The 21964-nt window shown below is 44.4% G+C and overlaps 1 protein-coding gene across 10 annotated transcripts in view; it reads right to left on the bottom strand.

Moving 5' to 3' along the window:
• LOC147459424 (biotin--protein ligase 2-like) overlaps positions 1-21964 on the bottom strand; it is a 94855-nt gene that overhangs the window by 55464 nt on the left and 17427 nt on the right. For 9 of the 10 annotated variants that reach the window (XR_015187870.1, XR_015187867.1, XR_015187868.1 and 6 more), the window contains exons 2-4: positions 18971-19139; positions 6594-6834; positions 6435-6496 (exon numbers count right to left, since the gene is read on the bottom strand). Coding sequence is in view for 6 of the 10 variants with exons in the window: in XM_086510694.1 (XP_086366820.1) it covers positions 6435-6496; positions 6594-6834; positions 18971-19112 (445 nt within the window). In the remaining 4 variants the exon portion in view is untranslated. The remainder of the gene's footprint in view (positions 1-6434; positions 6497-6593; positions 6835-18970; positions 19140-21964) is intronic. The other variant, XM_086510699.1, reaches the window with a different exon arrangement.

Raw genomic sequence — 21964 nt, 5'->3', positions numbered from 1 at the left:
CAGACTGACGCGAATCCTAATCTGCCATCTCCTAATCTGCTGTAGACTGACGCGAAACCTAATGCTGCAGATGGGATAGCGCAAGGGAGAGTGAGCTGAGAGAGAGAGAGAGAGAGAGAGAGAGAGAGAGAGAGAGAGAGAGAGAGAGAAATGAAATGAAATAAAATGTTATATTAACGTCTTCAAAAGGCCATAGTGACCTATAAGACCAGAAAGTTACAAGGTGGTGGATCTCATACAAAGTCAAAGTAACAAAATAACAACAGTACAAACCAAAGATATATACTATGGGATCCTAGACTGGTCGATGTGAACTAGGCAAAAATGGGCGGCTTGCTGGGATAGCTGAATCACAAGAGATCTAGCATCAATCGTTGGCGGATCTCATCAATCTCCTCCATGGTTAGTAGTCTGACCGGGAGTCGTGCATGCCTGGACAGAGTGCTCCGAATCTTCTGACATAGCCTCCGTCGATGTTGTGTAGTCCTCCGCAGTAGTGGGCGCCTGCATTTCCCCAGTTCAGTCGCTCGGTCGATCAGTGTGCCTCTAGTGTGAGACGAGGGAGAGCTCTGCTGTGGGAGTGGCTCTTGCGGCTGTCCCGTGTCTACTCTGAAGAAGTCTGTGATCCGTCTTTGAGACTGGCTAGCCTCGCCACTCATCAGGCTATCTCTGTGTCTACGCAGCTCGAGCAAGAACAAACCCAGGCATCTCTGATCCTCGTATCCCATGACTCTTGAGAGTGGTCCAAAACCCTCTCTGAACAAGCAATGGAATCGGCCTCGTATCTCGTAGTAGACGGGGCAGCGACATGTATAATGCAACTCTGTCTCAGGCTCCATGTCACACAAGGGGCATGTCCTAGACTCTGCTGGTACTCCGTTGTATCTCCCAGTCTCAATCCGCAGCTGGTGAGAAGATGTGCGTAACTGGCCAATAGCACATCGTATCCCATGAGACAAGTGGGTGTCTATGTATCTGGGCCTCGTCACAAAACCATTCTCCGTAAGCTGGAGAAGGTGGTCTCTGTAGAAAGCCATCTTCGTGCCCAATTCCTGTGCTGGCTGTATCCATGTCCTCCTGGTGTCTAGCTGGGTCAGGTCTTGGCGGATGAGCTTGGTGATCTCTGACTGTGTAAGAGTGAGAGATGGTGCATCCAATGAGTACTCGAATGGTGGCATCCTGTCTATGCTGAACCCATGCGCCTGAAACCATGATGCCATCTCCCCATACCAGCATGTTGTATCTCCTTGCATGGCTAACTGTCGAGAGGACTCAAGTGCAATGCGAGCATATCTGTCTCTAGGGAGTTCCATGTGCGGTTTATGAAGGAGACTGATCTGGTGAGTGCCTCAACCACTAGTGGGGGGGCCGCTAGCTCTGCTCGGATAATGGCCTGTGGTACTGATGCCTTGGCTCTAATGAGCCGCGAGATCATAGAGACGAGAGGTTTCTCCATGTTCCCCCATCCATCTGTGCGACCTGGCCTCCCGTGGTGATCCAATGAAGGTCCCCATATCTCAGCTCCATAGAGCAATGCTGAAGCCACCAGAGTGTCAAAGAGCCAGAGCTTCTCCTGAAACTGAACCTACGAACACATCTTCTCCAATCTACCCAATGCTGCGTGGGCTCTAGTCAGTCTGGCCTCTGCTGCTCTTCTAAGTGAGAATGCAGGTCCGCTAAAAACCACTCCTAGGTAAGTGTAAGCATTTGTGTACTCCACAGTCTCCTGGCGTATGTGAATGTAGGTGCTGTGTCACAAGGCGGGCACCACGTGCCAATAGAAAAGAACTGACTGAACAAACTTTTAGCACTTCAATAACAACTGAACTGAAAGAGAGAGAGACGACACGCGACATGGAGTGGCAGAATTCCACCCCAGAGAGTATTGGCCCCAAACCTTGGCGCCCCTTTTGGTATTTCTTTATATTACTGCTGATTCGCAAAGTACAACAGCCGGGGAGCACCTGCTCTGCAATCTGTGCGCTAAAGAGTGCCAGAGAGGGCCCCCAAGGCTCATATTTAAAGGCCCAAAGCCTAAAAGCATCAAATATGAAAAGCTGACCCCAAAAAATCACTTTCCTAAAATTTCGGGATTTCCCTAAAAATCCGCCGCGAATTCCGGGACATCCGTACAGGTGCCACATCATCATATTTTGATGTGCAAAGTCTTTTGAGTGTGTTCTGCTTTATTTTTTATGCCTTTATGTCTATGGGGCCCCATCGAACGGGGTCCCCATAAGTTGGTAGGACTTCTTCTTCTGTTGCTTGTTCTTCTTAGGGTTTCTAGAATTAGGGTTTGCAAGTTTTAGGGTTAGGGTTTCCAGAATTAGGGTTTAGAGGTTTTAGGGTTAGGGTTTCCAAAATTAGGGTTTCAGCAGTTAGGGTGGGTTAGGGTTTCCAGAATTAGGGTTTCAGCAGTTAGGGTTTTTGGAAAAAATTAGGGTTAGGGTTTCTGCTCTCGGGCAGCCACATCATCTGTAAGTTGGCTCCATTCTTTAGGCTTTGACACATCAGCAGTTTGTTACATGCTGACCTCCTGATCCATTGTGGGGTGGTATTAAACACCATAACCTTGGTTTTACCAAGGTTGACAAACAAACCACTTTCATGGGCAAACCTATGCAAAGCATCCAATTGACGTTGCATTCCCTCTGGAGATTCGGAGATCAACACTATATCATCAGCATATAACAAAAGTGGACTCCATGTCTCTGCCAACTGTGCACCTCTATCACCATCGCTCTCAATGTAGTCAGAAACCTCATCCACATACATACCGAAAAGAGTAGGAGAGAGCGGGCAGCCTTGCTTCACCCCAATAGTGGAGTGAACCGGTGTAGAAAGTCCCGCAGGGGTGCGTACATGCCCTATTACTGATCTATACAATGCCATGATCCCCCAAATGAGCTCTGTGGGTACTCCTATTTCATGTAATCTGCGCATCAATCTAGCTTTGGGTACTGTGTCAAAAGCTTTGCGGAAGTCCACAAAGCTACAATAGATCCGTCTCCCATGAGATCTGCCCTCCTCGATGATGGCCCTGAGTGTCAAGATATGGTCAAGAGTAGAGAAGCCTCTCCTGAACCCTGCCTGCCTAGCTGCACGCATTCCTTCCCTCTCTGCCCATCTACTCAGCTATTGCTCAAGAATGGATGCATACAACCGTGCCAGTGTGTGTCCAATCATGATAGTGCGATAATTCGCAGGCTCCATGGGGTCTCTTGACTTGAAGATAGGTACAATCGTAGATAGGCTCCAAGTGTCCGGTAGGCCCTCACACATGGCACGGTTAAACATAACTGTAGAAGCTTTGCTAGTAGGTCTTTGGCATGCATGAAATACTCAGCGACTAAGCCATCATGATCATATGCTCTCCCAGTCCTCATCTTGTCAATGGCTTTCTTCACCATCTCAGCGGTGAAAAAAGCACGTGTGTGGGCATGGATCGGGGGGGTTCGGAAGGTACTGTGTACAAAGATGATGCGTACTGCCCCCAGGTCTCTGTGGAGGAAATAGCAGCGGGGGGGGGACTGCTCATGAAAGAGCCGCCGCGCTTCACGCAAGTCCTGACTCAAGAATAGCTGGTATAGATCCTGCTCGAGTCGAGCCAAAAAAGCCCTCTTCTTCCGCCGCACTAGGCGCCGGAAGTCAATCTGTGACTGTCTATGAGTGACGTCCACCAAAAGCACCTCCCTCTGAAGTCTAGCTCTAGTCTGGCGGCACTCCTCATCGTACTAGCTGTTCTGAGACATGCTCCCTGATCGGCGTCTCTGCTCAGGCTGGGTGTGTGGGTACGCCTCTGCTGCTGCATCATGTAATGTCTGTGTCAGTATAGTAGTTAGCTCCTCCAGAGGTCGCCCCGGGTCCTCAGTGCATAGGCGTCTGTAGATCCCGTCTATGTATACAAAATCCGTCTCCCGTGTGAAGGTGTAGCGAGTAGGGGCTGCTACTCGTGGCCTGTGTTCTACACTGAGCTGGAAGGAGATGGTCATCGACACCAAGCATGATCCACTGCCACTCCGACCGGTCCGGGCCCAACTGTGAGATCCTGGATACTAGAGATGAGATTCAGCTGTGCCATGACATAGGCCACTGTGCTGGCTCCATGTTTGTGTGGGAAGCATGTAAAACCTCCCGTAGCAGGAAATCTCTATAGGCCATTCAAGATGGCCAATCCATGTGTGGTGCCCATGTCTATCAGGTGTCGCCCATACTCAGTATATTCCACATCGTGTGATAGTCTGGACAGGCCCGTCTCTACAACATCTAGCTCTCTCAACATCTCCTCTGAAGTACCATAAAACATTGTCTGGTGATGAGCAGTCCTAGCATTGAAGTCCCCTAGAATGATAATGTCACCATCTCTATAGAACTCGGGATTGTCCTCTAGGTGATGCATAGACTGATGTACTCGGGGGAAAGTAGCAAATAGCAATGTAAAGATATCTGCCTGTCTCTGCTTTCAGTCTCACCCACATCTACCTAGCCTGCTCATCCCTACGAGCTATATGTATCAATGGCTGCACATCTTCTCTAAATAACACTGCCACTCCCCCCGAGCCCCGTCCTCTGTGCTCTGCGCGTCTCTCTTGTCTGTAAGCTGTCTCCCACCTGTATCCACTGATGTGACGCATGGATTGCCCAGGGGCCTGGTGTGTCTTAGAGTAAAAGATGATGTCTCTTCCAGTAAAGCTATCCTCAAAAGCACCCACATCAAGACACATAGATCCATTACAGTTCGAGGCAGCCACTTTGAGTGTGGTCCCATAAGTCTCGCACCGTCATGTGGAGCGTCACTCTAGTTTTACCACTCTTCCGTCTCGGTAAAAGGCAATCTTGCCTTTTCCCCTTGCCGCTCTAATCTCCGGCATTACTTCCTGCATATGAGCGATCTGCAAGAGGGTGAGATCATCCCCGAGAAAGATGCCCGTCTCTTTAAGAGTTGGTCTTTTCTTCAGAAGGACTTCTTCGCTTCCATGGAGGGAAAACGGAGGATGAGTGCTCTTTCTTTTGAGGTTTCCCCATTGCTTCCATTTTTCTTTATATTGCCCACTCTCCATGCTCTTGTGTGCATCGGCTCATGAACCCCCATCAAGGCCATGAGTTCTTTTACCTCTTCGTCCACATTGCCTTTGTCTTTAAGACCGCAAATTCTCACATGTAAAGCGCACACCCGTCTTCTTTGCTCCTCCTCTAGTGTCTGATTAATGATAGTGGGTGTGGGCGTGGGCGTTATCTCCTTGCCTTTTCCTTTCTTGGCCACCTTGATCCATTTCTCGGCTTCATCCGCCTTCTGTTGAGTTTTGATAAGAACATCCACCCAAGAAGTCGTCATCTCTTTGTGTTGCTCTTCTCCCTCTTTGATGGCCTGTACTTGTTCCTTGATCGTGTTGATTTCTTCGATTACTTGCTCTCTTGGATCAGCACGCGTCCTTCGAGCATGTTTATTGTGCCCAAGAGATTGCGGTTCATCTTGGTAATGGTCTCCGTCATTTCCTCTTTGCACTTTTGAATGGCATCCTCTAGGGGGTCGAGAGAGATTGTGCAATGTGGATATATGTGCTTGCTATTTCAATAAATGCTCCAATCTTTGTCACAGCACAAAAAAATAAATTGTAACACTCATGTAGTCTCTCAAGGAACCTTGCAGAGATTTGAAGGTAGTTCCTACCGGTGGTTCCAAGCCGATTCGAAACGTGTGTACGAAACCTGGTTTCATAGGTATGAAACGGGTTTTGAAAAGCACTTGAAACATTAAAAAAATGTTTATGTACGATTACTTATTATCTAACTTTAAAAATCTTATAAAATGGTTTCAAAACAAGCACATTACACACATGAACAAGTACAAACATTCAACATACATCAGGGCTCTGGAAATGTTTTTTGTCGACCCGGCGTTGGAACCTTTTCACATGCATATGAGCAGGCTACCTCTAAGTTTGAGAGGGATAATCACACTAAACATCTCATATTATAACTAAAAATTCCATAATTTGAACCGGCTTGAGAACCTTCTTGCCCAAATTTGAGCCGGTCATTTTTCATTTTGACCAGGCTTTGGATAAAGCGAACCTATCTTTTCCCGAGCCCTGACATACATTGCACACACAGAGAGAAGTGTACTTGCGCATAGAGTTTTCCATAATAGAATCGTACAGCACAATTTCTGGTGTTGATAAGAAACATTCCTTTTACCACTTTAGGTTAGCCATCATAAGAAACAGGTTTCATACATACGAAAGGTTTCAAAATGTTTTGTAAGTTTTGAATGGGTACGAAATGCATTTTTGTAACTACACACAAAGTATTAAAAAAGGGGAAAGAAATACTCATCCGTTCGAAGTAGTGAATGCCTTCAGTTAATCGTTTTTTAAATGGGAGAAATGTAACAAGACAAAACATATTCCCAACAGTTAGAAAGACAAAATTACCTTTTCCAGAAACTTGAGTGTCCGCTACGCAGACCGTGCCAAGAGGAAAGGCGTGAAAGTTTCTGCTTTTAAAGAAAGTAACATTAATACAGTTTGTGAAAGATTAACGAAAGCAAAAAATGTTTTGTACATGAAATGTGTTCAATTAAATAGGTTTACTGGGATGACAGTGTATGTGTTGATGGTAGACAAGGTGACCAAAGTAGTTGAGTTCCAAACTGTGATGTATTTGCATTTCCCAAATATAAGTGGCTGTTGAAGTTATCCTCCTGGAAGCTTGTACTCTTGCTCTCTGCTTCCCATAGCAGAACACCTCCTTCTGGCAGCTTAAATTCTTTCTGATGGCTGCCTAGGATTTTATGGGAATGGATCCCACTTACATATATAGGAAACACAGCATCTGCGCATCCATAAACATTGCAATAATAAAGGGAAAAACAATCGCTCTGTAAAAAATCGCACAAGACATCATCTATAGATTGCTGTAAAGAATTGAAGAAAACATCATCCATAGCTGCGCACACAAATCTAGATTCTACACAAATTGATTGATTGAGATGGTACACATCCATTGCAAAAATGCCATGCCTAGAAAGAAACAAAGGGCACAGACCACACCTATGAGCATGCAAGCACATCACGCAAAAATAAACAATATGTGTGAAAAAAAAATCCTGCTCTCCGACATTGGTAGGTCATAATTAATCGATAGCAGTGTTATCCAATTTCTATCCTGATTGGCTTTCATTGCCAATGCATTTAGCATTAACGCTGAAGGATTGAATTGTTTTCATCGCTTGAAGATGAAGATATCAGAGTCACTACTAGCCCCAATGGATCACACTGTTCGCCACACTAAAAAGTAGTGACCTGTGTGTGCAAAAAAACAACTCTTTTTGAGCGGGGTATGTCAAGCCTACTCAGAAATCTACTGGCATGAGGGTGTCACAATGTAAAAAGAGAGATGCTCCATAGATTTAAAGGTCTTTGCATGCACTGTGTAAAACCAAAGGCAAAAGTTTTCAGGCCACTGTTGTATTAAGCACAATATTTTTGAATTTAGCTTGTTATGATATATGATAGACCAGTCTTGTAATGAGAAATTGTACAAATGAAAGGCATCCAAGAGTCATTCAATGTCGTTAATTGCCAGATGCAAATGAATCCTGCTGCTTCACACTTAACTGCCAGATGCAAATGAGCTTAAAATCAACCCCATGTGAGGAGAGAAATGGAAACATTTCAACACAAGCTTGGCACATCAAAAATACTACGTTTAAGTTTCAATAACATACATTGGACCCGACCAGTTACCTGCATGATAAAGCTCACAATGACCAAAATTAAGAGGTGAACATGACCCAGAAATTCAACCACTAAATTAGCTTCAAACCGTCACATACTTGGAAAGTATTCAAGTTACAAATTCGTCATCGTCACATGTATCTATGTGAGTTGTGGGGATGTTTTCATTTTTGTCATGGGGGCCGATTGCTCTATCGTGGGTTACATGGGCACGTAAATTCAGAGTGCTTGGCAAACTTATAAGCCCCCTTTCCCAACTCCATTCTTGTCTGCATTTTCTCTCATCTTGTCTCTCTCCATCTCTTCCTTGTGCTCAGATTATCATTTTCTGCTCCCTTATGAATGGTATCAAAGCCCAGACTGGATAGTGCTTGGAGCAAGCTATTTGGAGCAGGAAGACTTGTCTAACCAGCAGAGCGGAAAGTGGCTGTGTTTTCAGTCATTGGTGCCTGCATTCTGAAGCTGGAGGAAGAGGCCCTAGAATCTGCATTTTTGAGCCCCTTAGGTAAAAGGGTTTGTGAAGAATGGTTTGAGACCCAGTACGACTTAGCACGGCATTTTTATCCCTGGAGGTTGTCCTTGTACCTACATTTCGTTCAGTCTGAAAGAGGAGGAATTGCTGGACGTGACTTCCTATGCACAGGGGACAAGTATGCTTTGTTTATGACCTTGAAGGCCTCTGGAACATGTGTTTCTGCAGGCCAGTGATCACAGGATGGCTGCATTCTCAGTCCATAGAGGAGGACTCAGTTTGTTTTAGCAGAAACAAAAGGGCTTGTGCTGCCGATTTAGACGTCAGTGGCTTCAGCCGATAGAGCATTTGGCACGATATGATCCATCTGTTGAAGGAGGGGCGGTTGTGGTCTGAACTCAGTACCACCCTTACCCGTGGCAATGATCAGAAGGTGACTCCGAGCTCTGTGTACAGTGTTTTCAGCTTGAGGTTATCGCCTTGTACCCATCGTTATGAATATTCGCCGGGATGTGGGGATTATCACCAGTTATTAGTTTTCTGAAGGCATCGCAGGGAAATTCTCTCTAAGCAGGAAATACAACCTTGGTACATTTGTTTTATACCTTTTTGCAAGAAATGCATTCTTGGACATTGGCACTTCTATGACCTCGACTGTATGGATGTCAACTGTGTTGAGTGCGATATAATTTTGACTGGTGAAAACTACACTATTTTTTAAGCCTTGCAAAATGGATGCCTCTCCACACATTTGAAGCGAGAACTGTCACAAAATAGACGGAAGCATAAACTGACTTATGAACGCACTTCAAATACTCACGAGAATTGGAGAGAGAGAGAGAGAGAGAGAGAGAGAGAGAGAGAGATAGCCTGACACTTCATTGGGAACTATAAGATGGGTTGCTCCCTCCCTCATAGAGAATATCTTTATTACTAAGGGAGAATCTTTACAAGCACAGGAATGGGGCAAACGCCCGTCCTCTATTTCTTTCTTTGTTCTATTCTGACTACTGACTGAGAAAGCATTTCCACTCTCTTTCTGCTAAGAGGACTTTCCCTCTTCTGCAAACTTTGTTGGAAGCTCTCACCAAGAGAGTTTATCTTCCAAAAAGCTTGTCGGAAGCTCTCACAATGGAGAGTCTATCTTCCGCTATGTCTGGCCCTTCATGCGCAATCATTCGTGCACCAAACTCAAGAAAGAAACAAGCAAAATGCACACAAACATGCTTGCTTTAATTTTCTGCACATAACCTGAAATTCTTCCCTGTGCGCACTCCTACGCCGAAACGGAGGCCGCCTTCGTGATGGAATCGCACCAAAACTTGCGTAGGCGTAGGATAAGAAGAGTGGAGTGAAATTCTATGGGTGCTCCGTTGAAAATGGCCCTATTCGAGGTGATTAGGAGCTGAACACAGAGAATTTTCAGCAGCCAAGCACAAGAGGAAAAGAGTTTTCTATCGCTTTTTCGCGATGAATCTTCCCCCACAACAGCCTATGATCAAGAGAAACCTTGTTCTAGGTGATGGGAGCAGAGTTACCGGGGAACGGCATTTTAGGGCCTTGGAACGCCGCGCCGTTCCGGCCGGCTGAAAGTTTCTGGAACGCATCGGAATGGAACAGCGTTCCGGCTGAAAGCTGTCACCAGAACGGGACCACTGGAACGGGACGGAACGGCCGGAACGGCCCCAACGGCAGTTTTTAAAATTAAAAAAAAGGACTGTTGGGCAGCCAACGGCCATTTTCAGCAGTGAAAAAAGTATATAATGCCCCCCTCCTCCCCCATTCTTCACACACTCATCAAGCCTCAAGGCCCATTCTCCCTTGCTTGAGCCTTGCTCTCAACTCTCAAGCCAAGCTCAAGCAAGGGAGAATGGACAGCGGCAAGGGAGAATGGACAGTGGCAAGTCCGCCGATGTCCTCTCTGCAGAGTGGACAGCGGCCATAGAAACCATCGGTGAGCAACACGTGGTGGCCTTTGTCACAGATGGCGAGGCATCAAACAGGGCAACAGCAGCTATCATAGAGGGCCACTATCCGCATGTGAGTGTGCTTTTGCAAGGCACACTGCTTGAACAACCTTCTAAAAGACATCGGCAAGCTAAACTGGATTGCTCCAGTCATTGCTGATGCAGTGAAGATGGTTACTTTCATCAACAATCACAACTTGGTTCGGAGTGAGTACCTCAAGAGGTCGGGCGGCAAAGTGCTTCTAAAGTATTCAGATACCCGCTTCGCATTCAACTTTCTTCTTGTACGCAGGCTGTCTGAATGTCAAAATGCGGTCCGACAGGTCTTCATCAGTGATGAGTTCACCACCTCCCCCTATGCAAAGACAGTTACAGGGATTTTGTGCAAGGATAAGGCAGAGGATCTTGAGTTCTGGAAGGAGCTCAAGAGTCTAGATGCAAAGGTAAAACCGGTGGTTCATTTGCTTCGAGTTCTGGATGGCATGGATCCTTGCATTGGCAAGATTTATGAGGCAATGGACCGCATGATTGAGCAGCTTGCACACCTTGAGCCGAACGCAAAGCGATATGAGGATATCCATGCGCTTTGCAGCTCGAGGTGGAATTCATATGCCTCTCCTTTACACGGGGCAGCGTACATGGTGGATCCAGAGTTCCAAGGTGCAGGGCAAGAGACAGATAGGGAAGTCATGAACCAATTTACAGAGATCTTAAACAAGATGGTTCTAGACAGAGATGGGCGACGCATTGTCAAAGATCAGCTGAGACAGTACAGAGAGATGCGGGGGTCATTTGGCAGTCCAGATGCTCAGATTGATCGCAGGAAAATAGGTTCAGTGCTTTGGTGGGAGGACTATGGCTATGATGGCCCTGAGCTTCAGAGATTGGCGATCCGTATTCTCAGCCAGTCAGTTAGTACCTCATGCTTGGAGCAATTGTGGAGTACCTTTAGCCACATTGCTTCCAAGAAGAGAAATCGGCTTGGAGTGGAGAAGGCTAATGATCTTGTTTTCGTCAGCGCAAATTTGAAAATGCTTTGCAAGAGTACAGACAAACAAACAGATCCTTTTACACAGTGGGAGATGGAGCAAGAGGCTTCTCAGGCGGGTGGAGATGCACATCCACCAACACCAGGTACTTCATCTGTGGCTGAGATCGAGTAGGACCTAGACCTCGATGATGAGGAATGGGAGGATGTGCATGATTTACCGCCGGCTACTACGGATTGTGAGGCCTCTCAGGCTAGTGGCTCTTGAGTCTTGAGTCTTTGCCATTTATCCACCTTTTTGTATGGCTGCTTGAGCCTTGCCCTCTTTGCCATTTGTAGCTACTAGCATCTTTATGGTATTTGTCACCTTCAGTCTTTTGGTATTGTGGTCATTGAAGTCTGGTTTGAACTTTGCCCCCCTTTGGTTTTTTTGTAGCACCTTGGCTGCTGGCGGCCCTTGAGGCTTGTTACTATGTTAGCCATAATTAATTCCAAAGTGTTATCTCTGACTACTACTCTTGCAATTATTTGAGAGCATTGTGTATGTACTATGGGCATTGTGTTTGCTCGTTGTTGTTCATCTGGCTATGTACTCTGGGCGCCTCACATCCCAATCAAGTCATAATAAGGTTAAATGGTCTTCGAATCGTGTTTTTTGTGGGTATTAGAGTCAAAGGACTCTAATACTACTTGTATTCAAACACATAACGCTAAAAAAAAAAAAAAATTGGGTGTTTTTTTAGGCTGTCGTTCTGCGCCGTTCCCGTTCCGGGCCCATTCCCGTTCCCCCGTTCCGCAAGGAGGCCCGTCGCCGTTCCCGTTCCGCGTTCCGGGTAACTCTGGATGGGAGCTCCAAGACTCCACATACACCACAAGGTCTGATTCTCAAGCTTCAATGGAGAGCTCTGGTGCGTAGAGCACGCTCACTTTAGGGGGGGGTAGATGCACTGCCAACCTAAGAAGAGGGGGAGGGGTTTACACTCTTATAGACTGCAGCAAGAAGGGGATGCTAGAAAAAGAGGGAGGGTGAGAGTGAGTGAAAGAGTCACTTTGCATTGGTAAGTGATGGGCCAAGTGGCACACTTACTTAATAACTTAAAAACCATTCAACTTTTCACTTTAAACGTTTCTTAGCTATTAATGGAAATGTGCAAATTAACTTACAACTGCACACATGGATACTACTTATGAAAACGTTAACTGCTCCCCAACACAATGCCATACCGGAACTGCTTCGACATTACCTGTTCGCAATTGTCTGGCCATTTGGTCCAGCACAAACCATTAAAATTAGTTTAACTGACTTATCCTAAGGCCTTAAAAATAATCTAGGCCTTGGGATGAATGTTCTAAGGATCCCATCTCATTCCTGTGCTCGCACTGACGCGCGTAATTTTATGAGCCTGAAATTTGAAGCTATTGTCTACCCCTTATTGAAGACCCGATTTCCCAATCACAAGGACTTCAGAGTATTTTCTGCTAGGGTCTCCCTGAGGTGCTCTGGCCTAAGTTTGGGCGCACCTAAGGCCTTAGAACTACTAGTTCTATTCTGATGTGCACATAACTAATTAGATAACTATTTTCTCGTAAATAAATTATTTATTTACAAAGTTTGACATTGTTACATCCCTCTTGATTCTAAACATTTGACCTCAACTGTAGAGCATCAACATAACTGTGCAAGATGTATGGGTAGTCCTTGAGATTGGACTCAATCATCCACTTTGAATCTTAAGGGGTGTAATTCTTAAACTTGACTAAATATTTTTGACGCAGTCTCCTAGACTTTAGTTGTCGCCCCAAGTGGTATATCATCTGTTCTGTTGAAGAATTTCCTCAGTCTCTTCGACTTCTGGAGGATCTTCATGTACTGGAGCCATGGGAGGAGAACCAACATATAGTCGAAGGAGACTTACATGAAAAGCATTTTGGATTCGCCAATGAGAAGGCAAATCCAATCTAAAAGTCACTTCATTGACTTTATTTTGAATGGACCGTAAAATCTATGGGAAAGTTTAACACCTTCCCTTTTCCAACTGCTTTTTCAATATGGCTTTCTCAAACTTAAGTAGGACATATTGTCCTTTCTCAAGATTGAGATTCCTTATGTGCTTGTCTGCTTTTCTCTTCTGCTGCTCTTGAGTACGAAGAATCGCTTGTTTTACTTGTTGATAGGCAGTATCAATATCTCGCACAAATTCGTCTGCGGCAAAGATGTTCTCTTTGGTAACGAGAATAGGAAGTAAGAGTGGCTTCCCATATGTGATTTCGAATGAAGCTTTACCAATTGAGGAATGTATAGTATTATTATACGCAGACTCAACTATTGATAAGTACTATTTCCATTTGGATTGTATTTCAAAAACATAGCAATAGAGAAGGTCTAAAATAGTCGCATTAGCGATTTCGCTTTGACCATCTGTTTGTGGATGATAAGCTGATGAAAAATTAAGCTTAGTTCCCAAATTCTCGAATAATGCTTGCCAAAATAGACTAGTTGCGAAGATCAGGGACGATGAGAACAGGTACATGGCTGAGTAAAAATTTCAGCTTTTCAAAAGCTTGTTTTTGTCCAGGTCCCCAATGAAATGGAATCCGCTTCTTCGTCAAATCATGGAGAGGACTAATTATGGCGGCAAGAGGCTCGAACGAAACGCCAAAAATAGGAACAGAGGCCGAGAAAACTTCGTACGTCATGTACTGTAGTTGGTGTAGGCCATTCTACAACTGCTTGAATCTTATTAGGGTCCATTCTCACCTGGTTGTGAGATACTATATGGCCCAAGTAGTGAATTTCTTTTAAAAAGGACTCCCTCTTCTTAGCATTCACAAATAATTTGTGTTTGCGTAATTCTTCAAACACTAATGCGAGATGCTTGTAGTGCTCTTCTTCCATCTCTGAGAAGATTAGAATGTTATCAAAGAATACTCCTGTAAATCTTCTATATGAGTGAAAGATTCTATCCATCATCTGTTGAATGTGGCTGATACTTTAGTGAGTCCAAAAGGCATCACTAAGAATTCATACAACCCGAAGGTTGTTTCTAAATAGTCTTATGCACATCTTGAGGAGCTATGCGGATTTGATGATACCCGCTCTTCAAGTCTATACGGCTGAAGACACTTGCGCCTTGTAACTTATCAAGAAGGTCATCAATCCGAGGAATTGGAAATCGATTATTCACTGTGATCTTGTTTAGAGATCTATAATCTATGCACATGCGGAATGTGCCATCCTTTTTATGTACTAGCAAGACAGGTAAACAATATGGATAAGTGCTAGGTCTTATTAGACTCTTCTCCAAAAGTTCGTTAACCTGCTTGAGAATTTCCTCTTCCTGCATTAAACTGATTTTATAAGGGGGCTAATTTGGAGAACATCCTGGAATCAAATCAATCGTATGATCCTCAGGTCGAGAAGGTGGGAGTTCGTTTGGAAGTCCATCTCCAAAACAATCTTCAAAACTTTCTAGTATCTTAATTCTATTTTGCTCTAAAGAGGAAGAAAGTTGTGAAGAAAACACATCTCTCTCTCTTGCAAAGATTAAGTACGTTGAAACACTTTGATTGCAATGTGATTGGCAATGGGAATACACCAATCACCTGCATCCGCAAGTACAATATATTGCCTTCCTTTATGATCAAAGGATAAAGTTTTCTGAACATAGTCAGGAATGGGATGCATCTTGTCGTGCCAAGGCATTCCCAAGATGAAATCACATCCTTCAAGTGAAGCTAGTAAGAAAGACTCCTTATCTTTGTAGTTATCGACCTTTAAATTCAGCTTCCCTATGATTGGAGTAGAACTGGAGGTTTTCCCTTTGAAAGCAGAGGATGCTTGAATAGAAACTCAAAAGCGGTTGGGTTGTACATTGAGATCTTCGGCTAACTTCGTAGAGATAAAGTTATCCGTACTACCTGAATCAAACAAGATAAGGACCCGTTGATTATTCATGCTACCCCATGCTTTGAGAAGAGATCTTTCTTTCCCATCCTTGGTTGTATTCCCTTGTACATCTGGGACTGCATTGAAAGAAGATAGTTGCGAGGTTTTGGTAGAGCAATCACCCTTCATACGTCCAATTTGTCCACACTTGAAGCATCTTCCTTCGCTGATGTAGGTTCTCATTTAGCAGGAGAGAGGTATTTCCCTTTCTTGGCCTGATTTGGCTTTGCTTCTGCATCGGAGGCGATTCTTTTCTTCTTTCGAGAAGAAGTAGAAGTAGGTTGTTCATGGAGAGCCTTCTGCTTGGGATGATAGGTGCTTTGCTCCATCTTCCTAGGACTACCCTTGTCATGTATACCATCAGCTATGCGAGCTAGTTCCATAAGTATCTGCAAGTTACCTAAAGGGTAAAGCTTCATAGCCTTTTGCAAGGCTTTATGCAATCCTGCTTTAAACTTGCGCATCTTCTCCGAATCTTCAATCTTCGAATGGGGTGACTTTCAAGAGAACCATCCCAAAACCTATCCACAGCGTGGAACAGTTTCGTTCTCTGACTGTGAAAGTCCTTTCCATTCTTTCTTTACTTCTTTCTCATAGTCAGAAGGGAGGAATTGTGCATACAACTCCTCTTTGAAAGCAGTCCAATCTTGGGGCTTGCGTTTTTCTAGGATCAGGGTTAGCCACCAACTGTTGGCGGTGCCTTTCAGGTACATACTGACATGGCAAAGCTTGGACCTTACCTTAAAGTTCCCTTCTGCAAATGCAACTTCAAATTGGCGGATGAAAGCCAAAGCTTTGTCATTATCCCGGCTTCCGTTGTAGGTGTCAAATTTTACATCTTTGTCACCTGACTTGAATGTTTTCTGCTTGTCGTACTTCTTCTTATGAAGCTCCTTCTTTCTATGCTTAGACTCCTTGTGGATAGGAGTCCTTTTCCTCGACTGCACTACCTGCTACTACGGCAGATCGTCAAGGAACATGTCCTCTGGAACGACTATGTCAACCAGATCCTTCATGAAAGAAAACTGAGGAGAATCAGGAGAATCCTGCTCTTGAACCTTTGGATTAAACTGCACATGAAGTTCTGGAGGTTTCTTCTATCTCTCGTGCATGCGACAAGTTCCAATTAAAGGATCTTTCTTTGGTTCTTGCGTCTTCGAGTTCTGCAGGATTTTTCCCAACCCCATCTGCACTTTCTCCTTCCCTTTCTCAAGGGTATAGAGAATCTTCTGACTGGATGGGAGAGAGCTTTTTGCAACTCTGCCACCTACTGTTGAAGAATAGTGAACTCTATCTCACGTCCTTCCATTTCTGCAGTCTGCCAAGAGTCGTCAATTCCTTAAGAAAGAGAGAGATGACCTTGCTCTAATACAACTATCACAAAATAGACGGAAGCGTAAACTGACTTATAAACGCACTTCAAATACTCAAGAGAATTGGAGAGAGAGAGATAGCTTGACACTTCATTGGGGACAAGAAGATGGGCTGCTCCCCCCCTCATAAAGAGAATATCTTTATTACTAAGGGAGAATCTTTACAAGCACAGGAACGGGGCAAATCTTCTACAAACTTTGTTGGAAGCTCTCACCAGGAGAGTCTATCTGCCAAAAAGCTTGTCGGAAGCTTTCACAATGGAGAGTCTATCTTCCGCTATGTGTGGCCCTTCATGCACAATCATTCATGCATCGAACTCAAGAAAGAAACAAGCAAAATGCACAAAAACATGCTTGCTGTAATTTTCTGCACATAACTTGAAATTCTTACCTGTGCGCACTCCTACGCCAAAACGGAGGCCGCGTTAGCGATGGAATCGCACCAAAACTTGCATAGGCGTAGGATAAGAAGAGTGGAGTGAAATTCTATGAGTGCTCCGCTGAAAACAGCCCTAATCGTGGTGATTAGGGGCTGAAAACAGAGAATTTGCAGCAGCCAAGCATGAGAAGAAAGAGTTTTCTATTGCTTTTCGCGATGAATCTTCCCCCATAACAGCCTATGATCAAGAGAAACCTTGTTCTAGGTGATGGGAGCTCCAAGACTCCACATACACCACAAGGTCTGATTCTCAAGCTTCAATGGAGAGCTCTGCTGCGTAGAGCGTGCACGCTCACTCGGGGGGGGGGGGGGGGGTTTCACTGCCAACCTGAGAAGAGGGGGAGGGTTTACACTCTTATAGACTATAGCAAGAAGGGGGCGCTAGAAGAAGAGGGAGGGTGAGAGTGAGAGTGAAAGAGTCATTTGCATTGGTAAGTGTGCCATTTGGCACACTTACTTAATAACTTAAAAACCATTAACTTTTTACTTTAAAAGTTCCTAGGCTATTAAGGAAATGTGCAAATTAACTCACAACTGCACACATGGATGCTACTTATGAAAACGTTAGCTGCTCCCCGGCACAATCCCGTACTGGCACTGCTCCAGCATTACCTATTCGCATTTGTCTAGCCATTTGGTCCGACACAAACTGTAACAAACTACTGACGTGTCAAAGCCTAAAGAATGGAGCCAACTTACAGATGTAGCCGAGGAGCCTAAACCCTAAGAAGAACAAATAACAGAAGAAGTGTCACAAAGTGATGACGTGGTTGCCCGAGAGCAGAAAACCCTAACCCTAATTTCTGCCAAAAACCCTAACTAATGAAACCTTAATTCTGAAAACCCTAACCCTAAAACCTGTAAACCCTAATTTTTGAAACCCTAACCCTAAAACCTGCAAACCCTAATTTTGAAAACCCTAACCCTAAAACTGCAACAGCGTGGTTGATTTCCGAAAATTGTGTTGGCATGATGACGGGCAGGCTGTACGGATTTCCGTGATTTACGCTGGCAGCTTTTGGCATTGCTTTTTAGACCAGAAGCTTTTGAGTTTGAAAGCTTTTCATGTAAACTACTTTTTGGACCAGAAGCTTTTGAGTTTGAAAGCTTTTCATGTAAACTGCTTTTTAGGCCAAGGGCCTTTAAATATGAGGCTAGGGCTCATTCTCTGGCATGCTTCCTGGAGAAGGTGCAGAGTCTGAAGTACCGGCTTGTACTTTGATGATGCAATATAAAGAAATACCGAAAGGGGCGCCAAGGTTTGGGGCCAATACTCTCTGGGGTGGAATTCCATCACTCCGTGTTGCGTATCGTCTCTCTTTCGGTTCAATTGTTATTGAAGTGCTAAAAGTCTGTTCAATCTGTTCTTTTCTATTGGCACGTGGTGCCCGCCTTCTGACACAAACAATTAAAATTAGTTTAATTGACTTATCCTAAGGCCTTAAAAATAATCTAGGCCTAAGGATTACTGTCCTAAGGACCCCATCTCATTCTTGTGCTCGCATTAACGCACGTAATTTCTGAGCCTGAAACTGAGGCTACTGTCTACCCCTCTGCTAGGGTCTCCCTGAGGTGCTCTGGCCCAAGTTTGGGCGTACCTAAGGCCATAGAGCTGCTAGTTCTTTCTGATGTGCACACAACTAATTAAATAACTATTTTCTCGTAAATAAATTAATTATTTACAAAGTCTGACATTGTTACAAGAACAACTTTTAGAAAGCTCGTATGTTTGTAGATCATGCTATTCGATGGTCCTCCAAAACCTTCTTGATCAAGGAAACTTCTCAAATCATGATTGTGGCAATGTCTCCTTCTACTAAACTCTAATTCTCTTGAAAATTTGCAAAACAAAAACTCTACGGCTGCCAAACTCAAATTGCCTTTGAAAACACAAGTTACTACCTCTACATACACAACAAGCGAAGCTACACTATGACACCAAAAAAATAGTTTTAAATGTCAGCCTTTGATTTTTGCAATATTCAAAATGCAACTAAATCTTTCAAACACTTAATTGCACTTCAACTATGAAAAAATAAGGATTACCTGATTGTCTACTCGAGCTTCCAAAGGACATAGCTAGTCTTGTGGAGTAATGGGCAGTTCTTGAAGACCGTGGAGGTGTTTTTCTCCTCAGCAAAAGATTGAAGCCCCTAGTGGCATGCAAAACTGACACCTTATCAAGCATACGGTAGCCCCACCTTCACTCAAGCTCCTAGAAAACAAGATCAACCAAGAAATTGTATGCTTGTTAGAACTGTGATACATTCCATTTGCGAAGCCCAAAAGGCCAGACTCAACTACTAAACCATAAACTTGACTACTTAACACTTCTAAACTATATTCCAAAGCATCGTATATGCTGCCAAACAATTCCCTTACATGTGGTAGCACAACTACTGGCTAATAATGCGTCCACCTTTGGATTCCCTTGTTGATTTATGGAGCATTCAAACTCTACAATCATTTATTACCTTTTATCCACAAGATCCATTTCCCCTCTTTTTTGGCTACTCCTGCCTTTGTTGATTACCAAAAGGCCAAAATACCTAATAAAATCAATGAATTTATTTATTGTTTCCGAGAAAAAAGATTCTTCTATTAGTTAATGAAACTGCCCATAAGGCTACAACCACCTCTACTAGAGAGGTCTACAGCAATCACAAGGGGAGACTCTCCCAATGAAAAAATAGTATATGTACAATGAGGCTAAATCAAGAGATGGCAGGAGGGAAAAGCCACACAGGTGGCAGGTAGTGCCATCTGAGCCCACCCTAGACCAATGGTGAAGAAAGGCCCAGGGCGCCATAGTCGAAGGAAAGCCTCTCTATGCTCCTGCATGGGGTCGGAGCGCACTTGATCCCCCTTAGGTTTTCTTTTCTTTTTGTTTACCTTCTCGATGGAATCTCAATCCTCAACTGATATGTATCTGATGAATTCACTTAGAAGAAGCCATTGTAATGTTTTGTTTTTGGTCCCATGAGTCATATCTGACCTCCGTGGACGATAACTCAATCTATCTATCTCCCTCCTCTACTCTCTCTCCAACTACACTCGTGACTCTCCACCATCATGTCATCTCAAGCTAACTCCACTTCTCAAGCCGGCTGTTCTCGAAGGCGGCTCGTCGTGCAAACATGGTCGTGGTGGGATGAAGTCGACTCTACCGGGTGTGGTCAAGGTGGCGGTGCAAGACCATGGACATGCATGCTATGCCCGTACAAGAGAACGGGTGGTGCAAACAAAGTGCAAGCCCATCTTCTTCATGAACCCGGCCACGAGGTGAAGTTTTGTCCACGTATTATTACTCCCGAGAAGAGGTTCAAGACAAATGCATCCACATCGAGGGCTTCCATTGCACATCGCCAAAGCACCCTCAACGAAAATTGAAATCCTAAATTGAAGGAAGAGGTGGATAGGTCGGTTGCCCGATTCTTCTTTCACGACCACATTGCCTCATAGTTACATGGAACGACGAGTTGGAGTCGAAAACGGGGACGGGGTCGTGATGGCAAGAGTTAGGGAATGGGGACGGGGGTCGGAACGGCATTAAAAAAAAAAAAAAAAAAAACTTTTTTGGCATTTTTTGACCTGCACACATGCCACACACATAGAGAGTATCACTTTCACCACAAATTTACACTAAATAAACCAAAAAAGCATAAGTCATCTAGACGCAAATGTGCTAATAGAACATCGGTGGATACAAAATGAAAAGTACATGCCACAAGAACTCAAAAAGAAGAAGCCTCAAGGATAACAAAAAGTACAAAGGGCTAGGTAGAGGAGTAGACTCTAGACTGGAGTGATCAATGTCATCAAACTCCGGAAGTGCTCGCCTGCTGAATCTCCGCATCATCGTCGTAGTCGAGGTTGCCAGCGACATATGAGGCCTCACGAGGCTAGCAGTCCTCCTCTAACTCCTCCAAAAGTGTCTCGGCCATAGATGGATTCTCTTGTGCCATCTCCCACTCAGTGAAGGGATCTGCCTTGTGTGTGACGCTCTTGGAAAGCATGCGCAAGTTAGCGCTCACAAACACCAAATTATTGGCCCTCTGGACCCCAAGGCGATTCCTCTTCTTAGAGGCAATGTGGTTGTACACACTCCATAGTTGCTCCAAGCAACTAGTGGTACATGCTTGGCTAAGGACACAAACAGCCAAGCGCTGCAAATGTGAGCCATCTCCTCCATAGTCCTCCCACCACAAAACCGAGTCAATCTTGTTGCGATCAACCTGTGCATCTACACATCCATAGGAGCCCTTCTTTTGCTTGTACTTGAGTAGCTCATCTCTAATTTTCCGCCTAATGTCACTGCTAGACTCAAGGTGCTCCAATGCAAGCCGCCATCCTTTTGCTCACCTTCTTGTCGGTCTCTTGACGCCTTTCTTGAAACTCGGGGTCAAGCACATAAGCTGCAGCATGAAGTGGAGTCCACCTAGAATCACACAAGCCACGAATCTCCACAAACTAAACAAGGTCAGGGACAAGCTTCTCAAGTGTCTCTATCATCCGATCCATGGCTTCCTAGACTTTGTCGATGCATGGCTGCAAGCTATCCACAACTCAAATTATGCGAAATATGGTGTACTTCAGAAAGCACAAAAATTGCTTGAGGAGCTTCTTGTACGGAATGTCGACTCTTCGAACGCACTGATTACATGATATGTGGAACAAGGGCAGGGAGAGAAAGCTCTGGGCTGTGTTCAGCAGATGCAAAGTAGGACATCTCTCCGAATGAAATCGCCTATGCTTTGGTCTTAAAGGCTATGCTTACAAGTTACATCATGAATGCATGTGGCATTATGCAAGACACTGACATGGGCAAAAATTTTGATGAGATTCTTAGTCAGGAGTTTCTAACAATGCTTTGCAATGCAAAAAACAAAATCTTGGAATTTTGAGATGAGAAAAGAGGATAGCTTGTGGAGAAAAAGGAAATGGAGAGAGAAGTATCTTGCACAAGACGTATGCCACTTGTGTTTCTCTAGACTCACAATGAGCATGATGGTTGTAGGAATAGATACAAAGGTAATTCTG

Source organism: Adiantum capillus-veneris, chromosome 4 (assembly GCF_014529385.1).
Source record: "Adiantum capillus-veneris isolate H3 chromosome 4, ASM1452938v2, whole genome shotgun sequence".
Lineage (NCBI taxonomy): Eukaryota > Viridiplantae > Streptophyta > Polypodiopsida > Polypodiales > Pteridaceae > Adiantum > Adiantum capillus-veneris.
The sequence above is the reverse complement of the archived record's forward strand: the minus strand, read 5'-3'. Positions and strand labels throughout refer to the sequence as shown.